This window comes from Plectropomus leopardus, chromosome 1 (assembly GCF_026936395.1).
Source record: "Plectropomus leopardus strain MGB_pleo_1.0 chromosome 1, ASM2693639v1, whole genome shotgun sequence".
NCBI classification, from domain to species: Eukaryota; Metazoa; Chordata; class Actinopteri; order Perciformes; family Serranidae; genus Plectropomus; species Plectropomus leopardus.
Window position 1 is genome coordinate 42438654 of NC_142176.1, and position 26816 is coordinate 42465469.

Sequence of the window (26816 nt, forward strand, 5' to 3'; positions counted from 1 at the left end):
GATCTATGAACCGAGGCCAGAGCGACTGTGTGCTGCTGGGGTGAGGTGCTGTCCAGAGGGTGATCGCAGACGTGACCAGGGACGTCACTGCAGTGAAGGAGTATTCAGTTGGTGTCCAGGAAGGGAGACCAGGGAAGAGGGTCTCCACCTACGGGGGAGCCGAACTGTTAGCTCATCAGGCAACACGTCAGCACACATCATGTCTACCACGCGCAAGGAACTGATCTGGAGCATCAAAAAGAACTTATACAAGTTGTCTGGTGCTGGGGCTTATGAGGTGGCCATGGCACTGGGTAAAGACCAGCTGGGAGCAGACCAATTAAGTTCATGGATGAAGAGGACTGCATCGACCATATCCTCAAATACATGCAATCTGAAGACCTGACTAAGTCAGAGGACAAGGGGATGGGTCATCTGCTGTCATTAAATGATGTGGTATTAGAAGTAATGCATCACTGTGACTCGGTAGAAATACCTGTTGCGTCAGATGGGGCTGCACAGATGTCTACCTCAGTTGCCCAAGCTACACCCCCACATTTCTACACAACCACTGCACCCTAACCCATACACCCATGTAGGAGCTGGCTCACTGAACAGCTGTGCAAATAACTCACACCACGCTTCAGAGAGACTGGTCTCCCTGAAAGATCTTGCCTACCTCCAGAGGAAAGAGTTCAGGCTACATGGGGGCCAGATAAGTGACACTACATCTGACATGACATACAACAGCATATGCAAACAAATTGATGAAGGACTCCAAGAAAAACACACAGAAGGTGAGATCATTAGAGGGGTGCTCCGCGCAATTAAGCCTGGCAACTTCAGAGACATGTTGACAAATAAAGATGACCTCACTGTCACAGAACTCAAAAGCTTCCTCCAGTCACACCTAGGTGAAAAGAGTAGCACTGAACTCTTCCAAGACCTCATGTGTGCTAAACAACATGAAAATGAGACACCACAGCAATTCTTATATAGAATGATTGGACTCAAGCAAAGAATAATGTTCACAACTAAGCACACAGCATCTGTTGTCCAATATGATGCATCTACGATTCAGTGCATTTTCCTTAACACAATATGTCAGGGAATTGGGGAGAAATATGAGGATGTCAGAAGAGAGCTTAAGCCACTCCTTGCTGACCCGGCTGTGTCCGATGAGGCTCTGCTACAACAAGTTATCAAGACTACGACCGAGGAGAGTGAGAGAAAGCGCAGGTTGGGCCGCAGCTCTACACGCAAAGTAACTCAAGCCCACAGTGCCTATGCTGATCGTGACCCAAAACTCCAGGTTGAGGCCCAAGTCAGCACAACCGTGAGTAATAGAGACGACACAATAAAGAGACTGAGTACACAGGTTGAAGCGCTGACACAAGCAATGGAGTCCCTGAAACAAATTGTGACACAAGCTCAAACACCAGAGCAGCGCTGCCCCCCCACTCATTTTTACAACCCAGAACAGACAAGGCCACAAAAAAGGTCACAAAAACCTCATGGCTGTCCAAACTGTATCACACAGGCCAATCCAAATTGCAGCCACTGTTTTGTCTGTGGAGAGGAAGGCCATCGCGCTGTAGGCTGTTTGAAGAGAGCAAAGCAGTCGGGAAACGGGATGCGGTCAAGGCAGAGGGACAACCCCTGACCGGTCTGGAGTACATGTCCCGTCCCCACAAAGACTCAGTAGCAAAACCAGACAAACCTAGTGAGGCCAACATAACTAAGACTGATAAAACAACTGAGCCATGTAAGTTAATAGCCCCACTCATTGGCCGCAAATCTCTATTGAAATGCAGTATAGCTGGATATGCTGTCACTGCTCTGCTGGACACAGGAGCCAATGTAAGCCTTCTTGATCGCCTGGAAGGACAAGTACTTACCTGGCCAAGATGTTCGACCTCTCAGTGAACTGCTGGATGATCCTCTCAATGTGTCTGCTGTCACGGGAGATGACATACCGTATGATGGATGGGTGGAGGTGGTGGTAAACCTGCAAGGTAATGATGACCCAGACTTATCCATCCGTGTCCCCTTTTTGGTGAGTCGCCTGGAATTGGACAGACCATTAATTGGTTTCAATGTAATTCAGGTACTCATTCGGAACAATGAGAGCCGGCCTAAGCTCATGTCCATCCTGTCTGCCCTTCTTGCTGGTGCTATGGAGATCGATGATGCCAGTGTAGAGGCAATAGTAAACCTAATACAGACCCAGAAAGTTCCAAAAGAAGAACATGCTGCAGTGAAAGTGGGCTTTAAAGAAGTCACTATTTCAGCAGGTCAGGTAGTTCACATTAAGTGCAGGGTCCTAACACACTTTAACCCCCCAGAGGCACTTGTGCTGTTTGAGCCCACATTTGACAGTACACAGTTGGACAGATTAAGTATTGGGGCAGGATTAATGGAAATTCACAAAACAGACAGACCCTTCATTAAAGTGCCAGTGTCGAACCACTCCAACCATGATGTGACTTTGCTAGCCGAATACCTCGGCAGCATTGAACCTGTTGTCGAGGTCATAGAGACAGATTGTCCCAAAAATGATGAAAAGTGTATCCATGTAAATACTGTCAACTCTTCACCAGAATCAAGCCATGATCAGACAACATCCACTGCATCACTGTGGAACCCACCGGTGGACGTCAGCCATCTTACAGATGAACAACAGAAGGAGGTAAAACAGATGCTGTGGGAGGAATCAGGGGCTTTCGCTCAAGATGACGTAGGATATTGGTGACATCCCCAGTCTTCAAATGACCATCAATCTCAAAGATGACATTCCAGTCCAAAAATCCTATACCTCCATCCCCAAACCACTCTACCAAGAGGTAAAACAGTACATCCAAGACCTGCTGGCCAAAGGCTGGATTGTGAAGTCAAAGTCACCCTTTGCAGCACCAGTGGTGTGTGTCAGGAAGCGAGATGGAACCCTCAGATTGTGCATTGATTACAGACTGTTGAATCAAAAGACAGTACCAGATCGCCACCCACTGCCTCGCATCCAGGACCTCTTAGACACTCTGGGAGGCCACAGTTGGTTCAGCATTCTCGACCAGGGTAAAGCCTATCATCAAGGCTACATGGCTGAGGGCTCCCGCCACATGACAGCATTCATATCGCCTTGGGGTCTACATGAGTGGGTACGAATACCATTTGGTCTCTGTAATGCTCCGGCTGCATTTCAGCGCAGCATGGAGGAAATGCTCATCAGTTTGCGAGATGAATGTTGTATTCCTTACCTTGACGACATCCTCTGTTATTCCAAGTCATTCAGTGATCATGTGTGTGCAGTACGTCGTGTACTGAGAGCCCTGCAACGCCATGGTGTTAAACTGCGACCCACAAAATGCGAGCTGTTCAAGCCAGAGGTCAGGTATGTGGGGAGGCTGGTCTCAGCTGATGGTGTGAGAGTGGACCCAAAGGACATACAGGCTGTAAAGTCACTCAGGGAGAAAAGACCTTCCACAGTGGGGGAAGTGCGTCAGTTACTTGGGTTCTTGAGTTACTACAGAATGTATATTCAAGACTTCTCTCGTGTCGCCAAGCCACTCTATGAGCTGCTGCAGGTGAAGGGACATCCAAATGGGGTGCAGAGTGAGGACAAAAAAGGAGCTCCAGCTGTCCCTCAAAGACTCCCAGCCAGTGGACCGATGGCCACCAGACCGGCCTTGAGCAGCTTATTGATATCCTGTCACACCCACCTGTACTGTCCTATCCTGATTTTGAACTGCCCTTTGTCCTTCACACAGATGCTAGTCAGCATGGACTCGGTGCAGTCCTATACCAGCAACAGAGTGGAAAGCTGAAAGTCATCGCATATGGATCCAGGACACTAACCCCTGCTGAAAAGAACTACAACCTCCACTCTGGGAAATTGGAGTTTCTGGCCTTAAAGTGGTCAGTATGTGAAAAGTTTAGGGATTATTTGTTTTATGCCCCACACTTCACTGTGTATACAGACAATAATCCCCTAACTTACGCGATGAGCACGGCAAAACTGAACGCAGCAGGCCACAGATGGGTTGGAGAGCTCGCCGACTTCAGGTTCAGTATCAAGTACAGACCAGGAAAAGTTAATGTGGATGCTGACACACTGTCCCGTCTCCCACTTGACATGGACAGTTATGTTGAGGAGTGTAGTGAGGAGCTCAATGGAGACGCCATCCGTGCTGTGTGGGAAGGAAGTGAGGCTGCTAAAAGCATGATGTCGCTTATGTTGCTGCTCCTCGACCTGGCCCAAAAGTCAGGCTCACAAACTCACACTCACCTGCGTAACTACAATGACATTACCTGCCATCAGCCAGAGCTAACTGATCAGAGCTCAGCGACAAGATGTGGCTATTAATGAGCTCATAAAGCTAAAAATAGTCAAAAACAGTGCTCACAAATGAAGACAGGAGGAAAGGAAGTGTCCCTGTGAAAAGATTGATGCATGAATGGGGAAAGCTGTACATTGAGTCTGGGTTGCTGTACAGAAGGGCTGGAGAACGGAGGCAGCTGGTCCTACCTGCTGAGTATCGGTCCCTTGTACTTAAGCAGCTGCACGACGACATGGGTCATTTGGGGGCAGAGAGAGTTATTGGGCTAGCAAGAGATCGTTTTTATTGGCCCTTCATGAAAAGGACATTGAGGCCTATGTTACAAGCAATGCCCTGCATAAAACAAAAGAAACCTGTGGCTCCATGACAGAGCACCATCAGGAAGCATCACGCACCCAGTGCACCCTGGAGATGGTGTCTATAGACTACATGCATTTGGAACAGAGCAAAGGGGTTATGACTACATCTTAGTGTGTGTAGACCACTTCAGCAGGTTTGCCCCAAGTGTATGCAACACGGAACAAATCAGGCCGAACAGCTGCAGAGAAAATATTTAATGACTTTATTCCTCGGTTTGGGTTCCCAGGCAGGCTGCACCACGATCAAGGCCGGGAATTTGAAAATGCCCTGTTCACGACCCTGCAAAAGCTGGCTGGTGTGAGTCACTCCAGGACAACCCCGTATCATCCACAAGGAAACCCTGCAGAGAGATTTAATAGAACATTACTCCAGATGCTGAGAACATTGCAAGAGGAGGAAAAGAGTAACTGGAAGGAGCACTTACCACAGGTTGTGCATGCGTACAATTGCACCAGACATGAGGCCACGGGTTTCTCACCCCACTACCTGATGTTTGGGCGCCATCCCCGCCTCCCAGTAGATTTGCTCTTTGGCCTGTCCAGTGAAGGAGAGCCAGAAACTGCACACGGGTATGCAGACAAGTGGGCTGTGAGGATGAAAGAGGCTTACCGAGTAGCAGCTCAGAACAGCCAGCAGTCCAGTGAACGAGGGAAGAAACAGTATGACCGTCACGTGAGGGGAGTGGTCCTGCAGCCTGGCGACCGAGTCCTGGTTCGTAATATGAGTGAAAGGGGAGGGCCAGGAAAGCTGAGGTCCTATTGGGAACAAACAGTGTATGTGGTTAAAGAACAAGTGAATGAGAACCCCATTTACAAAGTGTGTCCCGAGACAGGTGGCAATAAAACACGGACACTCCACAGAAACCTTCTCCACCTTGTAAATGACTTACCTGTGAGCATGCCTGAACAGTTCAAGAACAAAACACCGACCAAAGAAAGACAGAAGAAAGAGAGTCAAAGAGGAAAGCATGGACAGGGAGAACCAGCTCAAAGCAGTGATTCACCTGACTCCGATGATGACATCCCCAGAGCACAATACTGGTTAAGAGTGGCCAGGCCAGGTCTGGCACAAAGTCCACATACCACGCTTCCCTATGCGCCCCAGAGAGACACTGTGACTTCTCCATCCTCACGTGAGTCAGCACCTGCTGATCCCACCTGGCAGCAAGAGCAGAACTGCAGCGGAGGATCACACACAGAAGAAATATGCATTGATGGAACGAGAACAATCCAGTGAACAGGAACCTGAACAAATGCGTGGCAATGACTATGAACAAATGGCAGGAAATGACCAAAAACAAGACACTGAACATCCACATGAGCCAGTCAGAAATGATCCAGAGACTGGCAGACTTAATACCCCTCTGTGTGAATCATCCAGGCGGCCAGCACGAGACAGGAGACCCCCAAAGACATTGACATACGAATCTCTTGGCCAGCCATCCTACCAGCCTCAGGGGTCTGTGAACACTGTTGGACTTTGTGGGACACAAACACTGCCACCATGGGGAATACCCTCTGTCCCCAAGGGGCACACCACACACCCTATCATGCACTATATCCGCCCCTGCCCTACTCCTGTTATGATGCCATCACTGTCCCTCCCTTGCATACTAACACGCACATGCACACTCATATATACATAAACGTTGACACAAAGGAGAAAACCTCAGGACTGTATAATATTGGTTGTGATTTAAAGAAAAGAGTGAAATTTAGATTTTTATTTTAATGCCGGGAGTCATTTTCTTTGCTGGGGAGTGTGTGACCCACACAGAATGTGTTCACATTGGTTTGAAAATGTATTTTTTTTGTAATATAATGCTGTTTAAGGGGAGTATCAAAAGTAGAAGTTAATGTCATGTTATGACACATAGGGGCCACTAGGTGGCGGTAGTAGAATGTTGAGTGGCCGGGAGCGTCTCTTTCTCGGTGGAGCGGAGGCTCCTCATTCATACGAGAGCTGCCATGGTGAAAGCAACAACTTCTGCTCCTCGTTTCTTTTGTTATATACAGGTTGGTCCAATGTTGAAAAAAGTCATAACAAATAACAAACATGATTATTAGTGTGATTAACATGATTAGAATGTCGTAAAATAAGGTTCGTAGCCTTAGCGTGTGTAGATTGTGGAAATCGCTCTCATTGTTTATCTGCGTTAGCATCGGAGGGCTAATGGCTGCTGCCCAGTGTAGTGCTAAATGTGTACTCCCGCTGTATGAGATATCCCGCCAAGACAGGTTATTCTTCTCTTCTGTGTGTTTAAATTGTTATGTATGTTGCATTTCCGGTGTTTCAGAGTGTACTGTGTTGAGTTGAACTGTTGTTTACTACTGTGTGTATTAGCTCTCAGGAAGTTAAAGGGGTGCCTCATTGATTGAGATGTTGTGAACAATGTGAAATGAATGACAGAGTAATGTCAGTAGTGGGAAAGGCTTTGTATTCCTGGTTAAACATGGTTTAATACTGTATGCTATATTTACAGGCTTTAATACTGTATGCTATATGTGTATTTGAGAGCATAATAGAAAGATGGAAATATTGTGTTTATTTTGAATAAATTCATACGAGAGCTGCCATGGTGAAAGCAACAACTTCTGCTCCTCGTTTCTTTTGTTATATACAGTAATCTGCCTGCCGGCCCCATCACCTGGGACCTGCAACAGTATTGTCAGTCAAGTGAATGAGATTTTTTTTTTTTTTTTTTTTTTGTCAGGCCTTAGGCTACTTTCCGATCTGATCAACTGTGACGATCATGCATCATTATGTCTGATGGATCTACTATGATGTTACTGTCTGAGGGATGGTAATAAAAAGACATCAGAAGGATTTGTGGAGTTTACACTGTGGATTACTAAATCACTGTGCTCCTCCTCATTCTATTCCTGTCTGTTATAAGAGGTTTACTTGTACAAATACAATGTCCCCAGACTTCTCCAACCCTTTGAGCCTTTTTCAGTGCACCTACCAACCAATAATCAGATTAAAGGAAAGAGAAACCTGTGCGTGTGAAGGACTGAAACCCACATAAGTGCTCTCTGTTTTCACTGCTTCATCCCTCCGGAGATGTGTGTGGCCGAGAGGAGTCAGAGGAATGGCCCTGGCATCAGAGAAGCATCGCCATCATCACGCCAACCCCTTCATCCTGCTGTATGACTGACGGCTAACTGACTGTTCAGAGCTCCCATCAGCTCGCAGGCCTCAGGGACGGGATGTCGGGACGCTGGCTTCGGTCTCAGGTGAGACTGCAGCAGGGGATCTGAGATGATGCTGACATAATAAAAGCATGGTGCATAGCCCTAAGGGTGGGGGAAAAATGAGAAAATGTCAACATCCATGTGAAAGGGTTTAACTAAAAAATTAGATTTAAAAAAAAAAATAGTGTCTTAAAAAAAAGGAGCCCCCCCCCGAAACCTGAGCAAATTTGTTTGATTTCTTTTGAAAAGATGATTAGAAAGGAGATGAGCAGCTTAAGAGATGTTTCACAAATTGCAGGAAATTAGGAAAATAAAAAGACAGGGAGAAAGGGAGAGAGAAAAAAAAATAGTAGAAGGTGATAATAAAGGGAAAAATCCAGACTACTATGTTAACAGTTATTATTCTAATTCTTAACTATTTTATCTATTCATTTATTAACAATTTTGTTTCCTTTGTTAATTTCTTTTACTTTTTTATTTTTTAAAAAAAAAAAACATTTTGTTTTTCTGCTAGATTTCAGGTAATTTGCTTGTAGCTCATAAGATGTAACTTCCCATGTTTTTGAAAAAAAATCTAACCAATTTGCATGCAGTTTTAAGGACATTTTAAGAGTTTACTTATGTACAGTATTTGTCAACTTCCTGTTTCCATGAGGACACACTGTATAACTAATAAACACTAATATTTGCTTAACAATAACAACAACAACAACAACAACAACAACAATAATAATAATAAAATACAGTAATAATAAGAATAATGTTAACACTAAATATGTATAATGTGCTGAGAGTGTAAAGTGTATAAAAAAAATATAAAACTATGTGCCTTATGCTACAATACAGTGTATAACTATGTATGTAAGTTAGAAATTTGAATGATGCTTCAATGTACAACACAAAATATACATAAGTATTTCATAAGTAATTCAAGATTTGGAAGAATATTGCACATATGGAGTTATATTACAGCTATAGGACTAAGGGGGGGGGGGTAAGTAATGATCATTGTAAGTAATCACAAGCTGTGGAATACTGTTTTACAGCACGCTGTAGCATCAAGACTTCTCTTAATTTGAACTAAGGTGTAGACAGAGGTGTCCGCATACTTTTGGTCATGTAGTGTAAATCATACTTGATCAACCTAACATGGACTCTTAAACATAATGAATGTTCATTATATGCACCAAACACCAAGGCAAATCCTTTGTGAATGAAAACAGACTTTCAGACTTTCAGCTCATTCTGACTCTGAGCCAATCAGCAGCCGATATACAGAACATATGGAAGCAAAATGAGTTAAACATCAGGTTTGAGTGTCAGACCAATAAAAACAAGAGCCTCTTTCCATTTTGTAGTTGAAGTTCAGCCACGAATTGGTGAGTTAACAAGTGTGGCAGTGGTGATTCTGTTGACTGGTTTAATAATCGGTCCTGAGAATATGAGCCGGCTGTGCACTCAGTCATGCCGCAGTTATGAATGGCTACATTGTGTTTCTATGGGAAGGACAGCTCTTATTGCTCGCAACAACATCATTCACAACACCCGGCTTTTTATTCACTTACATGTAAAACAGGTTTAAAGAACAATGCTGATCCTGAACCGTTAGCTCATTGTTTTTCTCAGAAAGAGTCCTCCGTGAATCATGAATGGATGATTTTCCTTGTCCTTTTTCTGTAAACAAGCTTGGACGTGGGCCAACTGTTATTGCGCAAGCCTATTGAAACCATAGATTGAACGTTTTCACTCAAGCGGCTATTTGCATCCGCTTATTTGCTTTTGTTTGTCCTCTTTGGCACGGCCCCCTCTCCCACAAGACAGCAGTAATTATCTGAGAGTGAGCAGGGCCCCCAGGAATGCTGCTCAGGGCAACATGTGTTTATCACAGGGACCTCCTAGTTTACACCCACTCATGATGGAGGGAATGGAGTGAGATTACGGACACTGTGTGAAGCAATGGTTCTTTCTACACTGGTCGGGATGTTTTGTCACATAGTTTGTCACATAATGTTCATCTCTGTTTGCAATAACAATATCTGTTGCGTTCAGACTACATCATTTTTCTTAAAAACTGTAAAAAAAAAAAAAAAAATTAAAAAAAACTTCTCTTTTTTTAAATGAATTTTAATGTTTTACAGTTTATGAAATCATAAATAGTTAAGTCAGACAGACTGAGGTAATGGGGTGTCTGTAAGCAAACCACAGCATTCCACATAATCTAAAAGGAATAAAAAAACAGAGAGAATTTCATTTGTTTGTTTTTCTGTACAAACCAAATAATGAAAAAAGACATTTGTTTTCTTATTATCTGCTAAAAAAAGGAAAAATCAAATGAATAGGAAACAAAAACAAAATAACAAAAAGTCAAATTTACGTTGTTTACAGTGCGAGTATTTTGTGTGCATATTTATCATCCTGTGGTGCTGGAGGGAGGGATGGGGGGCAGCATCCAGAGAGTGTTCAGTGCTCTGATGCTTGTGGGAAAAAACAATTGCACAGTCTGGCAGATCTTGCACGGATCCTCTGGAGCCTCCTTCCAGGTGGCAGGAGTGTGAGGAGGTGGGATTGATGGAAGGGGCCAGTGATGATGCTGGTGGCCCTTCTGACACACTGTGCGTTGATGAAGGGAGAGAGACACCTGTGATCCTTCGAGCTGCTCTCAGAGTTCTCTGCAGGGGTTTGCAGTCAGCAGCTGTACAGTTCCCAGTGATGCAGTGTGTTAGGATGCTTTCCACAGTTAGTCTGTTGAATGTTGTCATGACGAATGGTGGAGAGTTCGCTTTCCTCAGTCTCTGCGGAAGTTGAGACGTTGCTGGGCTTTCTTGATGAGGGCTGTGGTGTTGATGGACTAGTTCAGATTGTCTGCAACGTGTACTACTAGAAACTTGGCACTGCTGAATCTTTCTAAGACTGAGATTACAAAGACTTAAATTAATCTTTTTTTTTTTTAACTAAAATGAAGTAGCTGCAGATAGTTTTCCCTTTAACAGAACCAACAAAACCAATTTGGTTGTGACAGCTTATTACTTGATGAAATATTACATGCCAAGGGGTATTATGTGTTCCTGGGCTCTTGTCATACTGTGCTATCCCTCAGCTGCTGTCAGCTCCACAGACTAATTATCCTAAAACTGTTGATTTGCTCAAAGAGCTCTGAGAGTCTACATTCAGCGGGTGTGTGAGCCCAAGCCTCTTAACTGAGTCTGGACTGAGCCAACCTCTTATTTAACCTCTTGTTTGTTACTTAGTTCCTAGAAAGCGAACCTTGACAGTCTGTTTGCTCTTCTGAAGAACGAACAGAACAAGATTTTGGCACAGGTTGATTTTTTTTCCAACTGGCATGTACAGAGGTGATCAGTCCTAAAAACAACTAAACAACTTATCCTACTGAAGACAAACATGGTAACAAGCAAATGTGGCATATAATGGTCATTTGTTTCCTGTAGTAGTTTTACACTCATCACTTCTAACTCGAGATCTAGGACTCTTGAACAATTTTCAGAGTAGAACCCACAGTGGACAGAATAAAACAGACTTTAGGATATATTTTACTGGAGTCACATCCACATTATCCATGAGTGCAACAGAAGGGAGACAATAATAATGAATTTATCAACCACATGTTGAACAAGCAGAGGACAAACCTGCAGAAAAGTGATGCCTACAGTCACTCTACCAGCAGTAACTGTCTGCCTCCTCTTAATCCACAGCCGCTTTGTTTACACACAACCAGAACTCCTTATGTTAAAGTGCTCAAGTTAATTTAAAGCTGATTGTGGACAAAAAGGTCACATGATGTCAATTTTATGGAAGTGCTTTGAATATTTCAAAAGCGACTCAAAGACTTGGGACTTGGCTTTGACTTGTATCGCATGAAACATAACATGCATAAAAAGAAACATAATAAGAGAAAATGAAAAAAAAAGTCTACCATACATATGAAATAGACACATTTACAATAAAAAATAAATATAAACATTACATCATGTTTTTTAAAAAAAAGCTGTAAAAGATTTGAAACAAAGAGGACAGAACGTGAAAAAGTTCACAGTGTAAAGTATGAAGAACATATGCAATTTACAGAGAAAATATTCTAGAAAATGGAATACAGTGTCTCAGGCTATCACATATTTACGCATAATGTAGGAATTTTTCCATTGAGTTTTATAGTATTGACTGCTGTGTGGAGTTTTTTTGTCTTTGTGTAAAAAATTACACTAAGTTGACAATGGGCCTACACATATATGATATGGCATATGGTTTTGCATTATAACTATAAGAATACAAAATATTTTTTAGGAGATTCTTTGAAGAAGAGTTTTGTCCCAGTGTAAATTGTTTTGGGTCACAATAGTCTTTCCTTTGTCTCGTCCCAAGTAAATGAACTTCTTATTGGAGATTCTTTTGCTGTGCTCATAGGCTTCTCAGAGGTCTCTCAACTCTGACAACAAATAAATACACAGATTTGCATTTGAATTTGAGCACTGAGACAAATTTCTGAAATTGTGGGGCTCATTTATAAGCAAATACAGTTTGCTTTTGGATATTACCTTTATCTCAAGAGCTGATTATTTCAGAAAAATAAAGATTACTGCAGGGAAAGAGGAAATATATACGATGGATGAGAAAGTGGTCAGAATCTCATATTGGTGTTTAACGAGTTCAGTTATGTCTAGGAGACATAGGTTTGACAAAACGGAGATCTTATTTTGAATTTTCCTTTCGTCTGGGATCTCTCTCAGAGCCATTGTTGCTTCTGAATGGAGACGTGTTGCTGCAGCGGGTTCAATGTTGTGCATCACCTGCTGTTTACTGAAGTGAGCCTTCTAAATTCGACAGGTGAGACTGAGAGAGGCTGTGTATACAGTTGTTGTGTTGGTGAGAGTGTATTAGGACTCAGAGTGTAACAGGCTGCAGACACTGATGTCCTGTCTGTGAAGGTCATCCTGACTGAGAGGAGGGCTGAACAACGACAGGATTATCCCGGCGCTCCACCCCGCGCTGTAACCCAAATCTAATCTGACTCTCTTCTCATGCACTCAGCGTTTTGTAACAGCGACTAGAGACATCATTACATTTCACTGCTGCTGTGCTGTTCACAAAACACCTCAGTGTGTCTTTAACACATACAAGCTCCCTTTGAAAACTTGGAGTCACATCACTTTTCTTGTGCCGCTTTCAGACACCTTTTACAAGTATTTCAACCTTTGAACTACAAATTGGTGTGATATCTTTCAAAAACATGAGAAAAAGGGCAATGAGCAACATAAATGTTCTACAAACTGCAAGAAATTAGTAGATTTTGAAAACTGAAAAACAGTTATTATCATTATAATTTTTCAATGTTCATTTACTTGTTTGTTGCTTTTGTTTTTTTAAACTTTCCTTTCCTTTGTTCTGTTTTTTAAAAAGTGATTATTATTTCTTTATTTCTTGCTTATTGCCTTTTTCCAATGTTTTTGACAGGACTTAAGCCAATTTGCTCAGGTTTCAAAGGGTTAATGTGTTGATTCAACTGTTTGTCCTCCTTTCAGGGAAAGGGAAGTCGGTTTATCATGACACTAAGTTTTAATGGAGCTAGCAACTACTGCAAGCTGCCTGAGCAACAACTGATCATCAATAAAGATGTCACCAAAAAGTAATAAATGAAAAGTAATTTTGGGGTGCCCTTTTAGCACAGGGTGTGCCTAATATTGGCTGAAACCTCACAGTGGCCTTATCATTCTAATATATTATTTATTAAAAAGAAAGAGGACCTCAACATCTAATGGAAGCTAAAATATCAGGTGCCGCTACAATATCAGATGCAACTCAGTCTTTATTCTCTGCCTGGTGTCTTTTCGGTCTTCCTTTACAGCCCCCCAAAAATCCATAGGCCTGTTGCTGTGAGCACATTCATTAATGTGCCCTGCCTCTGCAGCCAGTCTGTCCCACTTGAACGTTTCTGGGTCATAATGCAGTTGTGATAACTTGTTGGGATTATGGACGTGGCCTCTTTCTGTGAATGACACGCAGACTCTCACTTGCAGCAGGTCTGGGGGGGTTTATAGGTAAATCGGGGGCTGTAAGGTGTCAAGAAATCACATGGGGGTAATAGTTTAATTTGTCAATCTGGAATAATCCGGAGTATTGCCCAATCCTATTGTATTGCGGGGTTTGTGCGTGGGGGAGGGGAAGGGAGGGACAGATGGGACTGACACATGGTCCCTGTCGACCTCCTCCTCCTTCTCACCCCCTCCTCCCCTCACAGATTCTTTGCCTAATCTGAGCGGGGAGGATGATGGGGGAGGGCACCGGGCATTCGCCTCCAACTCTCCCTGTTTTCTGGCAGCACCCAGCACAGCCGCAGAGCCAACGCACTCAGGATATGGGCAAAAAACAACTTTTTCTCCTGCAAGGCTGGACTGAGAGCAGCCGGACCTGGAGCTCCTGCTGAGGCTGCTGGCTACAGGGAGCCCGGCCGGACTACATTCACTGTTAATCCATCACAAGGAGCATGTAGGGACAACCTGCTGGACTTTCTACTTTTCCTCGCCACTCTCCGGCCTGTTGGGAGTTGTATTCTGGCCTCTCTGAGGATGTGAGGATGCCATCTTTACAGGCACTCTGAGAAAACCTGTCAGTGCTGGAAGTTCATGGCCAAATGTAGAGCTACCGTGGCCGACGAAAAGCAGTTTGAGGGCACAATGTCAGCCACTCAGGGGATGAACCGCAGTGGCGCCTACAACTACTTCCTCAACATGGTGGCCTATCAGGTGAGAGCTGATGAGCAGCAGCACAGGAGACAGTCACTGCAGCTGGACACTGTCAGCTGAGAGCTGATTGTAAGACAAAGTGTAGTTTTCTTAGCTGATAATATTCACCGATTCACTGATGAAGTATTCACTCTAATTTTATGGATAAGAATAGAGGGAATTAATTATTTAAATTACTGCAGAAAATTGAGAGATTTTTTTCTACCAAAATATTTATTTTGTGGTGAAAGAAGCATTCAGATCTGTTATTTCATTATTAATATGAGCTGTGCTAAATAGTTTTGTACTTTTATCTCTGTGGCTATGGTAGTAAGCTTATCTTCTGTGCTGTCTTTCTTGTGTGTTGTATATTCTCCTTGTGAAGCAATTTGTGACCTGTCTTTCAAATGCCTTATATAAATACATTTGACTTACTTACGGAATTAAAAGTAGTAATACTCTGATGTAAAAAAAAAACTCTGTCACAAGAACATGTCCTACTTCCATAAGTAAAGAAGAATATGAAAAAAATATACCTTAAGTATTAAAAGTGAAAATACTTGTTATGCTGAATGGCCCAGTGCCAAGTGTTATATTACTGCATATTATGTTATAGGATTATTATCACTAACCCTTTAAAACCAAACTGGCTTGATTTCCTTTAAAAATACAATACATGAAAATGACCTGAAAAAAAACTAAAAACAGAAATAAATAAAAAAAGAAAAGAAAAGGAAATTACCTGGAAGTAATGCGTAAAAATACAATAACTTTGAAATATAATTTTAAATGTCATTTTGAATTATGAATATAGTTCTTTTTTCCTTGAAAGAAGGATGAACAGTTGGTCAGTTAGTGACACGTTAACCCCTGAAACAAAGGCAATAGTCAATGAAAGAAGAAATGACTGAAAAATCAACAAGAAATTATTTTAAAAAAGAACATCAAAATTACCTAAAATTACCTAAAATTACCTAATTACCTACCTTTCTTAAAGATTTATTTTTTGGGTTTTTCAATGCCTTTATTTGATAGGAGAGATATAGTGTGAAAGGGGAAGAGAGAGAAGGGACGCCATGCAGCAAGGTTCCCGCTCTACTAACTGAGCCACCAGGCACCCCACCTGAACAATATTTTAACAAACCAAACAAAGAAAGTAAACAAAGAGAAAGGAAACAAACAAAAAAAAACCCAAAACAACAAACAAGTAAATGACCTGGAAAAACCATTGAAAAATTATAATAATTCTGTAACAGAATTTTAAATATATAATTATTCTTTTATGCCCTAGCTTTTAAAAATAATTTTCTTAATCTAATAATTTCTTGCAGTTGGTGAAACATTTATTACCAAGTTGCTCTTTGCCTTTTTTTTTATAACTATGTTTTTGAAATAAATTACACCATTTTCAGTTTAAATACTTGTGAAAGGTGTCAGAAAACAGTACACTCCTCAATGTCGAGGATTCTTTTTGTCTTTTAACTTTAATGTCCAGAGCTTGGTTAAAAAAAATATCAGGGACTCCTGCACCAATAACTGCACACTAATAGAGTACCAAAGGACTGAGTTATAAAACCTGAAAAGAGTTAGCATTTCAGCTTCTCGGGTTCCCTCGTATGGACCTCAGTGGAGTTTTTACACGTCTGAAATGACCTCTGTGGTTAACACAAGCTGAAGAGATTTTCACCTTAGGTTCTATGGCAAAATATACGTCAGTTAATAACCCACTTTGGTGTTCATTTGTAAAGATCAGCTTGCTGAACAAAACGTGTAAGTATCATGAATGTTTGTTTATTTTCTGCAATAATCCAAAATCCAATGGAAAAATCCCATAGGCTTTTTGACAAGGGAACCGGAGTGGCACAAACTTCCGTGTTGGCCTACAGAAAAACATCATGTCTGAGGTGCTCTTATCAGCAACAAAAGCTGTTGTTATGAAGCTTATAATACTGTGTTTTGAAGTTGTGTCTGAGAGGTGTTGCTTCAAGTTTTCTGGGCCTTAGTTTGTGGTGTCGTTTGACAATTGTATGATTAGTCAGGTGTTCATATTATGTTGTTCACCTCCAAAACATGCTCCTCTATGGGAATCTGAAAAGGTTTTTTTTTCCAAATATCTCTGAAAAGTGTGTATTCTGATAATTTGAGCTTGCTGATTATTCACATATTTTGCCAATTGTTGGCAACAATTGCATTTGTTTGGGGATTATTTTCAGTGGCAGATTCGTTGTTACATTTGTTGCTTTAGTATTAGTATTTGTGGCAGCACGACAGTGTTTGTCGGATTGAGTCAAAATAAATAAACTACAGTGTGTAAATTCATGGTTCAGGCTTACACACACACATGCACGCACGCACACACACACACACACACACACACACACACACACACACACACACACACACACACACACACACACACACACACACACTGTTGCCAGTGGTGTGTCTGTCAGTTGGTCACTCTGTCACTTTGGTCCAGGCTGAAATATCTCAACAACTATCAGATGAATTATCATCAAATTTGGTTCAACGTATCACATCCTCCTCAGGATGAACTTTAATAACTTTGGTGATACTCTGACTTTTCATGTAGTGCCATCATCAGGCCAACATTTTAATGTGTCCAATACAGTCAGCATATCCAGACAACTGTTGACATCACCGTCAGCCTCACCTGTTCTTTGTTTTTGCTGAAAGCAGCCTTATCCTTTAAGTTAAAACAAAGTGACTTTTGAAAATTAATGTGTCTGAGCCACTGGTACACTGTGTTTTTAAATGCCTTTGAGACACATTTCAATGGTTTTATCACAAAAGTAAAGCAGAATTAGACACCCACACTTCAAACATCATCAGTTCCTGCTTGTGGTCCTGTTCCTGTCACACTCAGTCTGGTCACCTAGGCTGCATTCGAATACCTCTTTTTGCTTAGGAAGGTCCCTAACTGAGTGAGAAGAACCAGAAGTACCTGAGCAGCTGCTATGATAAGAGCTGTTTCAATTCTCCTAATATTAAGGAAAGGTGCGTCAGTGCTTCTTTTATAATCTCCTTTAGTATAGGATACACTGGAGCATCCTTTACCAAAGGAAAGGAGAGAATTCTGTCCCACAATTCTTTGCCAAGTTCTTATCAATTCTCCTTCACATCTTTCCTTGACCTCATGATGTTTTCTCTGGAGGTTAAGGAAAAGTGGTACAGAAAGGAAATTAATTGAACTTTTCGACCCCAGCCCTAATGATGATGTCTTTAAAGCAATTTAGTCAAAGGAATCATGGGAAATGAAGTGAAATCCCATGTGCGGTTATCCATTACCACTTATGACTGCTTTTTTGCAAAAGTTTTACAAAGCATTCGGTGCTAAGGACAAGTGACAACCAGTCACCATTGATGCCCATGTCAAAATGTTCAACTTTACAGCAGAAATACACGTTTACAGTCTGGTACAAACAAAGGTTTTGGTCTCTGTAGCTCATTTCCAGCTTTGTGACACCTGTCGGGGTTCCCATGTTTTGTCATTTGCTCTCTGCATTTCATCTGTTCCTTCATCTCAAGAAAACAGTTTTCTTTTTAATTTTGCTTCCTTGAAAAGTCATGAAGAAGTTTTGAAAATGTGTGGGAGCCCTGAACTGTACAGGGGTTTAATTTTATATAATTCACCTGTTTTCATCTGTTAAAGTTACGCGTGGGCGGGGGCCCTTCTGTGGTGGAGTTTGCATGTTCTCCCCGTGTCTGCGTGGGTTCTCTTCAGGGTCTCCAGCTTCCTCCCACAGTCCAAAGACATGCAGCTCAGGTTGATTGGTGACTCTAAATTGCCCGTAGGTGTGATTGTGAGCGTGTATAGTTGTTTGTCTATATGTGTCGGCCCTGCGATAGTCTGGCGAACTGTCCAGGGTGTACCCCGCCTTCCACCCAATGACAGCTGGGATTGGCCGCAACCCTTACAAGGACAGGCCATTACAGAAAATGAATGACTTAAAGTTACGCATAATTAAGGACTGCCGCTTTGAGTAACAGGCTGTCTGCGAGGCGTATGAGTCAGATCCACCCCTCATTCCTCCACAGCTCCACCCTCTCATCCAAATCTGGTCACTTATGGCTCCAAAAACCCAAATTGCTGACAACAATATCCCAAACATGAGGTTTCAAATGGGAGGTCCACAAACCAATCATGATGGTTGCATCCAATATAGATACAGTCTCTGATGACAACATGCCATTTTCACTCCTTAATGGTGCAGTGATGACAGTGACTCTGTTAGCAGAGGCTAAATGGCTTTAATGGACCACATTTGTTTGGACACCCCTATATACAAACAAAATGAAATGTATTCAAAGAGAAACCTCACCCATTTTCAAAATTCATACGTGTTATTCCTATGGTCGAGGACAGTCCAAAAATATTAGTAAAAATGAGTAGCTCTCCCCCAAATCCAAAACCTAGAGCTTTAAAACTCCGATTTGTGATGCCATAGGGTATAAGGTGTGGTGCTACCCCATAACAATGAGTGGTGGCAGATGATACAGAGAGCAGCCAGGGGATGCTGGGGATATATGGAGACATTTTCTGTTTCACATCGGAGAGCCCCATACGTGACTGCAGGGTGGGGCTTGGTTGGGCTACAGTCCTACCAGAAGTAGTCTTGGCCCCACCATAGCCTTACCATAACCAAGAACCAACCAAGAAAAGTACCGTATCAACTCCCGGTTGGTCATCAACGTAAGATTATCACTGACTTGAAATCAGTGGGGAAGCCTGGACATGCTGTGTCACTGATGTCTCTCAGGTGCGCCTATACCAGCTAACATTTACAGCTTACCACCATCAAAACTAGCTAGTAGCTAACAAAATTTAAGTTGTGAAATTGAACTGTCAAAATGGACAGTTTAATTTCACAACGCTCAGTTATAGAAAATGTGCCGGCCATGTTGGATAACTTTTCATCCACATCTGAGGAGGAATAGGACAGGGAGGACCTTCCTCCACCTGCCAGAGCGAGTGAGTCAGTCAGTCATTTTCTGTAACCGCTTGTCCTTGTAAGGGTCGCGGGGGGGCTGGAGCCAATCCCAGCTGTCATTGGGTGGAAGGTGGGGTACACCCTGGACAGTTCGCAGGGCCGACACATATAAGAGCGAGTGAGTTTAATTATATTTAAATTTCTTTTTAAATCTCTCTCTCTCTCTCTCTCTCTCTCTCGCTCTCTCTCATTTTGTGTGTGTGTGTGTGTGTGTGTGTGTGTGTGTGTGTGTGTGTCGAAGTATGACACATGATGACAGTGATCCCTGTAATTATCCATCAGAATGTGGCAGAATGTATTTGTTAAGGATTGTAGTTTATTTGCATGAAATAAATCAGAATCAGAATGAGACACAATGTAAATAAGTAATTATTTACATTATGTCATTATGTCAATTATTATAAGTAAGCAGAATACAGTGAATTCAGGTAAATTAAGCTACAAATAATTATTAAAAAGTAGAAAAATAATGCTTTTAGTGTAGAGACAATCCAGCTTGGTCTCACTCCCCGGATATTGGGTGCACCCTTTAGTGTGTGTATGTGACACACAGGGCTTTCAACAATGTTTCAACAGTGTAGCCCTACCTGCATCACTATTACAATCAACAAGTGTACATTTAAGAGTGCCAGGGTCTAGAGGGGAGGGGAGGTGGATGTGTCCAAAGGAGAACAGTGTTTGTGTCCTGTGTGAAACTAAAAGTCAAAGTTGAGTTATTTTGCCACGTCAGTCATTAGTCATGTCAACCACAATCTTTTCCTAACCCTAACCCAGTTGTGCTGGTTCCTAAACCTAACCACCAACCCCTCCTGCAACCCCTATATATGTATATGTACATATATATTTTTGACCAATAATACCCTTTAACTTATCAAAAACAGTACAATTCCTTCAGTACACCAAAATCAATTCACTTGGAAGAATTAGTAGCTAAAACATAAAAAACTGTACAAAAACTACATTTCTGTGCATAAAGTCACTGCTCTATGATGAAAGACAGAGTAGATCAGTGTGTGGGATTCCTGTAGGATTAGCTCCCATGTTCATTTCTGGAATACTTGAAAAAAGATGTAGCAGATCTTATAATTATGAAAACAACACAGTGAAATAAGTCATGGTCTGGGGCTACCGGGAAACCAGTATGCCTGCACCATCCCAGATTTTACAAGACTGTATCACTAGGAGCTAAATCATTAAGGATCTGCTCAATGATTCATCTTTAATTTTTACTCTTCATATAAGACCTGAAACCCTGCTGTCTGTCCTGTATATACTGTAGGACCCACTGTATTATTTAGATTCAGTAGCTTTTTAAAAAAAAATCACAGCGATTATTCTGTTTACAGCAGATCTGAGCTCCCCTTCGCTCATTGCAACAACTTATCTCTGGGACCGTTAATCCTGCATCATGAAGCTGAAACTAGGCCATAAGACAGATGTGTGCAGTGGTTAAACACCTGGCTGTCTGTGAGATAGTTCAGTCATAGTTATGCAGTTAAAGAAAACAGCAGATTTTGAATTATTATTATTATTTTTTAACTTTGTTTATCTGTTATTTTTAAAGGAGCACAGCATCAACATTCAGCACAGAAACAGGTCTGTTCAGTCTGCAGGAAGTCAGATATGACTTAACTGAATGGGAAATTGTCTTATGTCTTATACCCATATTTCTGAGTGTGCATGCAGCCACAGGGTCTGTAAATGAGAGATTAATCAAATAAAATAGACATTATTTGATTCAGGATTTATGGATTAAATTGAAAGGTTGAATGATCAGTGACGTGTTTTGGGTTGGAAACATACAAACTAAGCACTGACTGGGCCATGCGGCACACCCAACAAAATCTCATGTATTTAATCTTTCTCTAAGTCCTGCATGGTGCGGGATGATGGCAGCAGCCTCTCAGTTCAGAAAGTAGGTTATTTTCTGACCCAGTGGAGATTTTTGTGGCTGTTGCAAGACCTCCAGTCACAACAGAAACTTCACATAACCGTGCTTCTGAGTGCAGATAGTAAATGCTAAAGCTTAATTTGTGAAGTAACATCCTGTACAGTGACCCCCCCACGAAAATTAGTTTTGAATAATAACTATAATTACATGTTTAAAATGTTGATAACAGATGTTAAAGAAAATAAAATGCATATATTGTGTAATTTTCTGCTCTTTTCTCTGGTAATTTTCTTGTTCTTGTTCTTTACTTTTCTTTTTTTGCTTATTTTCAGGTTTTTTTTGTAACTTCTTACTAATTTCTTTCTAATTGTTGGGCCATTTGATGTTAAGGTTTAAAAGGGTTAATTGTGTCTCGTCTATTATACGATCAAGGTTCCCTTCAATGAGAAGATGTTGGATTATTTTCTCTACCTGACCCATCAGATTATAACCTGCACGTGATGAGCTATAATAGATCTGGAGTGACTGCAGCAGCATTCAATGCATGCATTCACAAACACGGTGCAGGAAGGAGACAATTCTCCGGTGCACATTTGTCCAAGAAGGATTTTACTTCATGTGACTTATTCACAGGTATTGACGACCTTTAAGTATGAAAAACTGAAACCATTTTCCCATCCCTTACGTTGTGGCCCTGATGATGCAGACAGACCTCCAGACTGTAATCCGTTGAGTTCACTTAAGCATCAGACAGATGTGCGTGCAGGTTTTGCCTCCTTAGATTTAGTTCAGGATCAGCTGTGATGGGCTTACATCCACAGCCCCGATTTCTCAGAATCAGAACCAGCCAGATGCTGTTGGACTCATTAGAAAAGTCTGCCTCTGGCAGCCTGCTGCCAAACACTGTCAGTGTGAGCTGTCTGATACGATGACCTCCAAAAGTCTTCAGACAGCTTGAGTTTGACTTCCTGGAATCTACAAATGAATCATGACACACATACTATGCTGCGATTGTGATGAACAGTGCAGTCTGAAACCTAAAATCAACATTATGCAAGTTCAGCCCAGAAACAGCACCCACTGACGGACTCTGGAAGGCACTAACTTTGATTGAGCTAAATCTCAGAGGGCATTTCACACGGAATGAGAACTTTGGATTTTGTGGATGCTGGAGTCATATTTTATATGTATACTATTTGACATCAAAATGTAAAGCCTATGATACATTTTGGCAGATTTTAAAAATCTCTTTTCTGTAGTAATTTTGTTTTTTTCACCCTCATAAAAAAAAGAAAAGAAAAAAAAAAGCTTTACTCTGGGCTCACACTGGACACTGACACCGTTCAGTTAAAGCACGCCAATTTGCCGTGGAGCTCTGGCTTTTTCCTTTTGACTTTTAGTGAATGTTTTCAGTAGTTACCAGCCTCATATATATGGGTTAAAAGGGGCCTGATACACCTACTAGTGGGTTCAGAAGGTTGTTATCAGCCCACTAAATGTCTGTTATTTTAAGTTTAGATACCCAAACAATGTGGTTTGGTATAGAAAAAGATCATAGTTTGGGTTAAAATAAGTATGTTTGTTTGTTGTTGTTTTAATCTACAGAAATATAATGTTATAATTATCTGCACAATGAGTAGAAAGAAAGTAGAAGAAAAAAACGAAACATAACCACACCAGTGATACCATCCAGTGTTCCCATAGAGCAGCTTGTCAGCCTGCTGGGCAGTCTGTGCTGACTCTGAGGAAAACCAGATTGTCTGACAAACAGTTTTAGAATCTCCTGTTTAAGTGATAAACATGTCAAATAAGCCGGACTAGTCTGCTGTAGGGCTAACATTAGTTAGCCACTTCTCCTCTGGTGACAAGATTCCAGGAAGCATGGTGATGGATGATTGAAACATTAGCAGCTTTATTTCTATTGCAGCCACTGCACTAACTGTCATTTCCAGTTGAGGGCCACGTAGGCATGTTATGGAGCCATAATGGAAAGGCGAGCCCCTTATATGTAGGAGCGGCCATGTATGAGAGATATCTGGGAGGTGATAGTTGCCATAGCATCATGTGACCCAGAAAAGAAAAAAAGTGTTTCCTTTGCAGTTTTGCCAAATATGGCATTTTCGAATTGCTTGAAATAGGAGTTTGTTTGTTTTTTTAATTGAAGTGTTTCCATTAGCTGTATTTTATATTCGTAATTTCAGATTGCTCAGTTTAAAGGGGTTTATAGAACTTACCTACTGATAAGTGGATAAAAAAGCACATTTTTCTCTGCAGATCCATGTTCATATCTTACCTTGAATCCAGGTCATTTTTGGTACATTGGTCACTTGCATCCCCTTTAGCCTGGGCAACAACTCTTGGTCCTGGGGTCCATAAACTTATCAACATTGTTAGCATTTCTAAATGGGAGTATTATAGACATACAATTTTCCTTAAACAGGTGTAGAGTATAATAATGTGTTTGAAACTCCAGGCCTTCTCCATCTCCCTTTCCTCTTTAGTTCCTGTTGTTAGAGTGTGTGTTTTCCGATACTGAGCTGCCTCCGTCATCTCCTTCTCAGATCTGCTGTTGCTGTGGACCGGCTCCCTGCTCGCTCTGCTGTGCCTTCTGTCCTCCGGTCAAATCCTCCACCAGCACACGGGTCATGTACACCCTCTTCCACATCATGAGCTGCGCCGTCTCCTGCCTCATGCTGTCCCGCACCGTCTCCGAGCTCGTCAGGGAAAATGTATGTACTGGGATTGTATCCTCCATGACACAGGTCAAAGACGTCAACAGAAATGTACATAAATAGCTCACTGTAAGAACACATTTGGAGTGAACACGGAGCAGAAAGTGGTCATAGCGTACTAAATTTCAGCTACTCATACGCCTCATACATGCAGGTTGGTTTGTGATTGGCTGCAGTTTGACATACACCAGAGCAGAGAGGACAGCAGAGACAGCTGAGACACCTATGATAGTAGAGAGAAAAATGCAAATGCAGTAATTTCCATACATGAACAAAATAAATTAAAAAAAAATAAACACACAATTAAAAATCACTGGTTGATCACTGCATGCTGAAGAGCTTTACTGTGACTTTATTTCAGAGCGTGTGACACGTTTTGCCTGCGGCTTCTTCCTCTCAGTGAAATTACATGAGCATTCACAGGTGTGATAAATACACAGGTCACATGACCAATTATCAGTATCACCTCTCTTCCCTCCATCTTTTTTTTGCTTGTGTCGATAACATTTTCTAAAGTGAGCAAATATAAAAAACATGCCAATATTTATAAACTGTCAAAAACATCAAAAATTAGCAAAGATTTCATGATTTATAATCAGAATAACATTTTCTACAAAACAACAGTCAAAAATATCAAGAAGCTATAGGAATAATAAATTAGAATAACACCTTACACTATATTATCACAACATGGAAACCAACTGCTCTAAAGCAGGCTAAATTTCATGAAAAGAATAAAATACCAGTCCTACAGCTGTCCCTCTGTCTCGCGGGGTGGGAAGGGTGAGTGAGTTAATCAAATGGCTACCTCTTGGACTGTGCTGCACTCTTTCTATGCCAACAAATTTGAGAGAAGTAGCATATCTATGATTTTTTCATTTATAATGTCTAGCATTGGCCTAATCCATATTTCCATTTCTGATAAATTGAATACTATTGAACCTTTTGGTAGAAAATGTTGTTGACACAGTCTAAAATAATGAAGGGAAGGGAGGTGATACTGATAACTGGTCATATGACTCGTGTATTTATCAGACCTGTGAATACTCACGTAATTTCACTGAACGAACCTGAGTCAGCTGCAGGAGAAGCGCATCGCTTGCTCTGCATGAAGTCACAGTTAAGTTCTTCAGTGTGCAGTGGTCAACTTTATTTTTCACTTTATATGCTCCTGCTACCTACCAGCACCTGATGATCACACTGGCTGTGCCCGGGGCGTTTTGTTCAAATAAATACACAACTTTTAGAGCTGCTGTAATCTGATCTTTAGAGGTCAAAGAATGTGGAAGATGCAGCAGGAATACATGTGTCACATTACATGAGTGCAGTTGTGGACAAACACATAACTGCATTTTATTTTTAGATGAAAGCTGTAAAACCTATTAGGTCAATAATGTGACATCCTGGCGACCTGCGGTTATGATACAACAGCAATGTCCACACTTAAACAATAGAGTGCTGCTTATACATCAGTGCAATGTTATTATTCTGACATGAGCCATATTACATAATGAGCACTTTTACTTTTGATACTTTAAGTACCAAACCTTGTAATTTCTATATGTGATAATTAAACTCAAATGAACCTGACTTTTACTTGTAACTGAGCATGTTTGAAAATGTATTCCTATTAACCATCCAATAAAGGCAAAAATGCCAAAAAGTTTAGAGTTGAGACTTGTTAAGTTTACTGGCAACATGAAGTGCAAAAATATATTTTCACGTGCTGTTTCATGACGTAAAAATATGTTTATGTGCATCACACATTTTAAAAATGGATCCACATATCAACTTATCCATTATTTCCCCTCAAAACGTTTGCCTTGTTTTAGTTGAAATACTTTAAATGGACCTGCAATTGTATAGCACCTTTCTAGTCTTACGACCAGTTTTCAGTTTTCAGACACACTAATGGAACAACCATAAGCAGCAATTTGGGGCTCAGTATCTTGGCCAGGGATACTTCAACATGTGAAGTGGAGAAGCTGGGGACTGAACCTCTGATCCTTTGATTAGTAGATGACCAGTGAATTCAGTAAATAAATTCAATAAATAAAACAATTTAACTGCTGTCTGAAATGGTTGATATGTTGATTTCATTTAAAGGAAGAGAAACAACGAAACATCTTTTTGTCCTCTAAGTTGGGGTTTGAAGAACTGTAGTTTTGTCAAGTTCAACACCATTTACTCGTATTGTAATATTCTCATTGAGGCATTTAAATCATTTTTATGGTCATGAAATATGACCACAACATTTTAGTTTTGGCTGTAGCTGATGGGATCCAAATAAATGAAATGAAATGTTCTGAAATCTTCACACACACACACACACACACACACACACACACAGATGCAGCAGTTGGTGAAAAATGTGTGTGTGCTTTAGGTGCCTTTCTTCAACGTGGTGTGTGACCAGGCACACGGCGGAGGCCACTGTGAGATGCTGGTGGGCTACTCAGCGGTCTACAGAGTCTGCTTTGGTACTTCCTGTTTCTATCTGATGATGGCCATCTTCCTCATAGACGTCAAGTCCAGTCAGGACTTCAGAGCACTCATACACAACGGGTCAGTACCTGTTTA

At 41.4% G+C, this 26816-nt stretch overlaps 1 protein-coding gene across 3 annotated transcripts in view; it reads left to right on the forward strand.

Moving 5' to 3' along the window:
- The first annotated feature begins 7664 nt into the window (after positions 1-7664).
- Positions 7665-26816, forward strand: part of serinc4 (serine incorporator 4) — a 44943-nt gene continuing 25791 nt past the window's right edge. The window contains exons 1-4 of one of the 3 annotated variants that reach the window (XM_088081446.1): positions 7894-7909; positions 14199-14622; positions 24066-24233; positions 26623-26801. In XM_088081446.1, the coding sequence (XP_087937572.1) occupies positions 14503-14622; positions 24066-24233; positions 26623-26801 (467 nt within the window). In that variant the 5' untranslated portion in view covers positions 7894-7909; positions 14199-14502. Of the gene's footprint in view, positions 7910-14102; positions 14623-24065; positions 24234-26622; positions 26802-26816 lie in introns of those variants that run through there. The other 2 variants (XM_088081448.1, XM_042485112.2) reach the window with 2 other exon arrangements.